Below are 7687 nucleotides of genomic sequence, written 5' to 3' on the forward strand. Positions count from 1 at the left end.
TTCAGTATATGGACACCCAAAAAGTGTCTGTTTAATAGCTGCAACAAAGAAATCAACACATTTATTCAGTTCTTCCCTTTTGATTCAAATCATAATCACATTTCCACAGCAGCCCATATCACACATTTATATTTTATATCCGTTTAACCCTTTTAATATAAACCATTACTTACTGGGTAAATACGGAGAGCGAACCTGTGTTTAAGGTCACATTTCAGTCCTTTCACTGAGGGTGAGGCAGAATACAACATTCATCTCCCAAATGTTTGTGTGTAATATTTCAAAATCGGTCCATCCATAAAATAATGTACATCCATAAGATGATGGGCAAGGCTCCAGCTGTGAGTCTTCTGAGTTGGCGAAATAGAGTGCAGTGCAACAGTTAAGTCCTTGTTGTGTGCGCTAAGGGCCCCCTTATGTCTGAGGGTGGGAATTGTTCTGTTCATAAATCCGTGACCGTGTCTGTGCGGTCCTGTGTGACTCAGTTTTCAGACCTGACCTGCTCCAGCGTGGCCTTGAGGATGTTCCTGGCGCTGCTGCACGACTCCAGGGCCTGGACGTGTCTGAAAGTCACAAATATACAGTTATACACCTACAATGATGGACAGTTTCCCCCTTCATCTTTACTGTCGTTAAATGCAGCAGCCTGACAACAAAAGAACATGAGTACATTGTGCAATATGGAGCATGTTGGCAATATCCTTACGGAACTTTGTGCCAATGTGGTGTGTTAATCTGCAGTCGGAGAGGGTACCTGAGAGCTACGCTGCCACCCATCACTCATGCCCTTACCGGGACATGAAGGCCTCCAGCACGGCGATGTGGTCCTGGGGGAAGTAGTCCTGACGCACAACGTACTCCAGGGCCTGCAAATGCCCAGGTACCACACGCACCGGCTTCACCTTGTCCTCACTCTGAATGAGACAGGGAGAGGGGGAGACACAAGGGCTACAATAATACAAGGCAGAAGAAAACAGGAGTTTTTCTACAAATTCATAGAACGTGTGTGCATACCTTGAGGAGTCCCAGCATTACTAACAGCGATGATATAAAGTTGTAACCTTGGAAGGAGGGGTTTGTGAAGGCTTTCCTAAGAATTGCATCTGCAGAACAAAGAGGACATATACTTAACATGCGGTCATACAGATGAACGAAAAAGTTGCATATCCATGGACTCAGTCATCTGGCCCCATGTCTTCAGTACGTACTCGGAAATAAGATAAGTGGGCCTTACCAATACTGTCTAGGACAGCACTCTTAACATCTTTATCTTCCTCATTGTACACAGAAGAGATTTTCAGGAATGCCTCCGCTGTCTTACCAGCATCCGCCACATCTACCTGGAAAGAGAAGAACAAGGACAAAAGGTTAAACACGTCACCTTCAACCTGTTTTATCCTACTGACACACACTGTATGTCACCTCAGGTTTCCACTAAGTAGTTTGCTGTGTAAGGTATTCATGACAGGATGTGTTAACCTGCTGTTCAAAGAGCAGGGCCCTCTTGGTGCCCAGTTTGAGCAGCTTGTCGGGGGATGGGAAGCAGAGGAAGGAGGAGGCATCTGGGGGTCGGGGCACTGACAGAGGGGAGGAAACCTGATTCACACTGCTGTCTTCTTCCTCCACATCATCATCCTCCTCCTCCTCCTCCTCATAGTCATCCTCCTCCTCATCTTCATCATCCTCATCATCCTCCTCCGGCTCCCCTTCATCGTCGCTGCAGGTAGAGACAAAGATTACACAAAAAGATTTTCCCATGGCGGCTTGTGAAAAAAGACAGGATGGTTGAGGTCCAGTGTGGGTAAGTCTAAAAGTATAAACTCATTTAATATTTCAATCCAGTACCTGAGTGATCCCAGCAGGTCTCCCATGTTCAGGCCATCCATTACCTCTCTGAGAGCATCACAGCCCTCCTCCCCCAGGCAGTTACCTGACAGTACCAACACACACATACAACACAAAGTCACACATGAACTCTGCAGATCCTATGAAAACACTACCAGCCGATGCAACATTTTCAATCCAGTTTTCATGTGTTGTAAGTCAAATCCAACATGTACCATTTAGGTCCAGTTTCTCCAGTGTGGCTTTGCCCTCGACTGATTGTGCCACCAGCAGTGCAGCTTCTCCTGTGATCTCCCCGAATGACAGATTCAGCTCCTGACAAAGAGGTTAAAAAAAATCTGGGTATGAGTCAGGTGCTGCCACAGCAGAGGGAAGTGTATGGACACACATTAATTAACAATCAAGCGCAGTAGATGTTCCTACAGCCAAGGGTGGGACCAGTGCTACCCTGTACCTTGAGGATGGGAAGCCCCTCAGTGATTGCCTCTGCGATGGCTATAGCCCCCTCTGAACGCACCAGACAGTCTCCAAAGTTTATCACCTGGACACTACGCAAATGTTTCAGAGCCTGAAGGTGGAACAAAACACTCAGTGTCAGTCAATAGTATGGCAAGTGCATTTGAGCATACATCAACTCCATGAGGGTTTTATTGTCATACGGCCTTTGTACACAAGGCAAACCACTACTGTACCTGTGCCATGGCGATAGCTCCTTTCTTGGTGAAGGTGTTGTCGTTGAGGTTGAGGACCCGGAGCTGGGGGTTGTGTTGCATGGCAGTGGCCAGAGCAGTCACTCCAGGGTGGTTGATCCCATTCTGGGGCACGTGCACCTCCTCCAGACTACCCATCAGCTGAGGTCATACAGTAGCATCAGACAGAGATAGCTATATAGACAGTATATAGCTTGTCACTGTCAGGACAGTTTAATTATTGACTCAGTGGCATTACGTTGGAGTGTTCGAGGAGCTTTATCCATGCTGCTGCCAGTACTAATTCTAAGAGCTCCATGTGAACCACTGTGGTGACTAACTGCATATACTCTACAAGTCCAGATCGTCAGAAATTCTGATATGTTCAGCTCAGGAGCCAGTGTCTGTACCTGGAAGGCCTGGGCGAGGGCAGTGGCCCCATCGTTCTCCAGACGGTTTCTGCCTGCGATGAACACCTTCAGCCCGAGGGGGGTGCCCTGTGAACTGGACTGCTTATAGCACTCCGTCAACGCTGCAGCTAAGATCTGAGGAGAACACATACAGAGCACAGTGAAAAAACTATGTTGGAAAAAGTTAGGATTGTCATGATAGATATTAAATCATGATATTCCTTCTCAAATGATAGCACTATTCAACCTTAACACAAGCTATATATTTCATACAAGAAGTTAAATTAGCTTTAGATCTTCTCTTAAATTATACGGACTACATTACAACTAGTACGGGGCAACTTTATGTTGTTGAGTCTGCTCAATAACGCAATGCAGCTCCTATCAAGCTGGAGACATTCTGCCCACCTTGCCTCCACCAATGCCCATGCCACAGTTGTTGAGCCTCAGTTCCTGCAGTGTGTGACAGGCAGTGCTCTTGAGCAACTTCTCGATGCCCTTCACCCCGTCTGGTCCAAAGGCATTGTCACTAAGGTCCAGCACGGTCAGTCTGGCGCCAGCTGTCATCAGGGCTGCACCCAGGGAGTTCTGAATAGGGGAGATGAAGGCTGAGTTTACAATCCCAGACCATCTTTCATCTATCAAAGGGAGCAAGTATTATTATTATTTAAAAAAAAAAAAAATTGTCTCACCAGGGCTGGAGGGATCTCAGAACGCAGTCGCCCAGTAAACATGTCACTCCAGTAACAGTACTGAGGGAGAGAGAGGGTTATATAAAGGGTTAGCTAAAGTATTGTCTAGCTTGCCATATTTATATATATGACAGATATAAAAGCAAGATAGAACAGAGCCAACAGCAGGTACCTCATCAAAATCAACATATGAGATCATCTCTCTCCGTGTGGCAGTCAGTGGAATACCTGTCCTCTGTACCACGAACAATGCAATCAAAACACACCTCATCTCATAATCGCTCTGTGACTGGTACCTTAAATTCACTCTTTGTCTCCAGGGCTTTAGCAATAGCCTGTGCTGCCTCCACCCCATAAGTGTTCCCCTCCAGCCTGAGCGCTTGCAACCCCTTGAACTCCTGGATCTCTTTCACCATCTCTTCCACTGGAAAGAAGGAGACAGAGGGAAAGATTGAAAAGACAGACCATGACTGTTTGAAGAACAATACATTGGGCTCCCGAGATTAGCAGCGGTCTAAGGCACTGCATCTCAGTGCAAGAGTCACTATAGTCCCTGGTTCGAATCCAGGCTGTATCACATCTGGCTGTTTTTGGGAGTCCCATAGGGAGGAGCACAATCGGTCCAGTGTCGTCCAGGTTTGGCCAGGGTAGGCCATCATTGTAAATAAGATTTTTTTTCTTAACCGACTTGCCTAGTTAAATAAAGGTTACATTTTTTGTTTTTAAATACAACAAAAAAACATTTGGCATTGGACACCACATTGTACTTGAACAACCTATTGGATGATAATTGGAGGAGCATAAGCATAATGAGTCAATGGACAATGGTTGGAATTCTTACCAGATTGTGCATTGTCGAATTTGCGTCCTTGGCCTTTATAACTCAACTCTCCCTCAGTCACCTGAGTTTTGGCCAGAGAGTCGGCCAACTGTGCAACAGCATCTGTCGCCATCAGGACACCTGAGGAACATACTAACTTATCAACAAGAACATGCACTACTTACTTAAGCAACACATACTATATTATCAATTTCCACCTAGTAGAGTACCTGCCAAAGACCTAGCGTTACCAAACACACATGCAGTTTGAAGTGATGTTATAAACATTATTCATAGTTAGCTAACTAGTTAGTTAACTTTGGCTAATATACACAGGGGGTGGAAAGTTGCTCTGTCTGTAAACGTTGCTAGCTTGCTATCATTGTGCTACTCTCTGGAAGAAGTGGAAACTCTTGCTAACTAATGTTAGCCAAGTAGCAAGATATGTTTAGCGTTGTAACTATCTGGTAACTAGTTATAAATACTTGGCATACACCATCTCATGCCAGGATAGCTGAGGCTAACTAGCTAGGTGGAAATAGCTGAACATGGTGGATCATTTCCAATGGTGTGATAAAGCTGGAAATATTCCACAAGAATACAGCCATCAAAGCAAGTCACTTAACGTTGTTCTGACTTGGTAAAGTCATAACATGTTAGCTAGCTAGCTTAGCAAGCTAGCAAAAGCAGGGCATGCCCTGCTACGGCCATCGACCAACTTGATCTGATAAATATGGCACCTCCCCTCACGTGTGACCTTACTAACGTTTCCCTGAATACATTTGCAAGCGAAAATGTCTCTGAAGTAAGTAGGAAACGTGTATCAATGCTTACAAAATGCAAATTTCTGCGTATAACTAGTTGTTTCCAGAACAGCGCTGTCTGTCCCACAAGCTGTATCCCGCTCTGTTCTGACGTTTAAACACTTCGATGACCATGTCTGACGCGAGACACATGGGACTTGTAGTTCCAGGCAGTTTCATTGCCTCATCTTCTTCTATTACATCATGGCGGTCCGCAAACAAACGTTTAAGTACATGCCGCCACCTACTGTGCTGGAATGTACGATCAATCATGACATGCCATATTCTGTACTAGCATGAAAAAATAATACAAAAAAATAATTATACCTACTAACTTCTGCCCCCCAACCCCTACCCCATTAAACTTGATCTATATCATGCTGAAACACTCCACACTTAGGATTGTTCAGCATGTCAACAACCATTTCAACAGTAACATCTGTTATACCCAATATCTCTTTTGCCGTCTCCACAATCAAATCAAATCAAATTTATTTATATAGCCCTTCTTACATCAGCTGATATCTCAAAGTGCTGTACAGAAACCCAGCCTAAACCCCCAAACAGCAAGCAATGCAGGTGTAGAAGCACGGTGGCTAGGAAAAACCCCCTAGAAAGGCCAAAACCTAGGAAGAAACCTAGAGAAGAACCAGGCTATGAGGGGTGGCCAGTCCTCTTCTGGCTGTGCCGGGTGGAGATTATAACAGAACATGGCCAAGATGTTCAAATGTTCATAAATGACCAGCATGGTCAAATAATAATAATCACAGTAGTTGTCGAGGGTGGAGCAAGTCAGCACCTCAGTAGTAAATGTCAGCTGGCTTTTCATAGCCGATCATTAAGAGTATCTCTACTGCTCCTGCTGCCTCTAGAGAGTTGAAAACAGCAGGTCTGGGACAGGTAGCACGTCCGGTAAACAGATCAGGGTTCCATAGCCGCAGGCAGAACAGTTGAAACTGGAGCAGCAGCACGGCCAGGTGGACTGGGGACAGCAGGTGGTCCTGAGGCATGGTCCTAGGGCTCAGGTCCTCAGAGAGAGAGAAAGAAAGAGAGAAAGAGAGAATTAGAGAGTGCATACTTAAATTCATACAGGACACTGGATAAGACAGGAGAAGTACTCCAGATATAACAAACTGACCCTAGCCCCCTGAAACATAAACTACTGCAGCATAAATACTGGAGGCTGAGACAGGAGGGGTCAGGAGACACTGTGGCCCCATCCGATGATACCCCCGGACAGGGCCAAACAGGCAGGATATAACCCCACCCACTTTGCCAAAGCACAGCCCCCACACCACTAGAGGGATACCTTCAACCACCAACTTACCATCCTGAGACAAGGCCGAGTATAGCCCACAAAGATCTCCGCCACGGCACAACCCAAGGGGGGGCGCCAACCCAGACAGGAAGATCACGTCAGTGACTCAACCCACTCAAGTGACGCACCCCTCCTAGGGACGGCATGAAAGAGCACCAGTAAGCCAGTGACTCAGCCCCTCTAATAGGGTTAGTGGTAGAGAATCCCAGTGGAGATGACCTTCAATGACTACAATGACCTTCAACCTTGCATTTCTGCTTTCCACAACCTGAATAGCATTGATAACCTTACCAATACAAGCTATGCAGTCTACTTTATTCATTATCAAGGTGTCCTTTGACACTGCACATTCATGCCAGGACCAGCAGAAACCCCACCCCCGACATTAGGTCCAGTCATGGAAGCTCCATCATTCCACACTGTAGCTCCACCAATCTGTCTGACAGATTCTGCATACAATACACCATGACTGCTTCTATATATCTGAGCATCTCTAGCCTCTCTCTGCACCTGGCATCCACCAAATGCTATGCTATGTTCCCCCCACAGTTATAACACTTAACTTTCACATTGCTCCCACATTCACCGTAATCATGTTCCCCTCCACACTTGGCATATATTTTCCTTCCTTTACCATCTACAGCTACATGTCCAATCCTTTGGCATTTAAAACACCGCAATGGGGATGGGACAAATAACTCTGACATTTAAACTAAGGAATCCTATCTGTACTTTTCCAGACAAAACCTTATCTAACCTCAGCAGCACTGAAAAGCTTTCACTTCTTATCAACCTTTTGTCCTCAATCACTCCTTTCACATTTTCTTTAACATAATCTATGGACATAGATATTGGGACCCCAGTGATGCCTCCCCTCAACCTAGTTTAAGCACCTGGGACATGGCTTTTAATTTGATTCTCATTAAGCTTTTCTATTTTCAGAATCTTCTCTTGCTGAGCCTGGCTACCACAAAATAGAAACAATCTACAATTTCCAATGAACCAAGCTAATTTGACTTCTTTCTCTATGGAGTAAGTTAGTCGGATAGGGTGTAAATGAGGCCTGTGGTCTCATCAAACACCATCACCACTTTCCACTCCAACACAAAG

At 45.5% G+C, this 7687-nt stretch overlaps 1 protein-coding gene across 2 annotated transcripts; it reads right to left on the bottom strand.

Annotated features, from left to right (window-relative positions):
* Nucleotides 1-5427, bottom strand: LOC112226140 (ran GTPase-activating protein 1). Of its 2 annotated transcripts, none has more exons than XM_024390427.2 (15): nt 5291-5427; nt 4478-4597; nt 3933-4060; nt 3637-3696; nt 3353-3532; nt 2945-3079; nt 2538-2696; nt 2300-2413; nt 2061-2160; nt 1846-1930; nt 1480-1717; nt 1235-1340; nt 1015-1103; nt 793-914; nt 1-563 (listed from the first exon to the last, which is right to left on the bottom strand). In XM_024390427.2, exons 2-15 carry the CDS (start codon nt 4587-4589, stop codon nt 482-484), a joined length of 1710 nt encoding a protein of 569 aa, XP_024246195.1. In that variant the 5' UTR covers nt 4590-4597; nt 5291-5427; the 3' UTR covers nt 1-481. The 2 variants fall into 2 exon arrangements, with proteins under 2 accessions (XP_024246195.1, XP_024246196.1); XM_024390428.2 differs by having other exon boundaries at nt 755-914.
* Between the last annotated feature and the right edge of the window lie 2260 nt (nt 5428-7687).

This window comes from Oncorhynchus tshawytscha, linkage group LG27, assembly GCF_018296145.1.
Source record: "Oncorhynchus tshawytscha isolate Ot180627B linkage group LG27, Otsh_v2.0, whole genome shotgun sequence".
NCBI classification, from domain to species: Eukaryota; Metazoa; Chordata; class Actinopteri; order Salmoniformes; family Salmonidae; genus Oncorhynchus; species Oncorhynchus tshawytscha.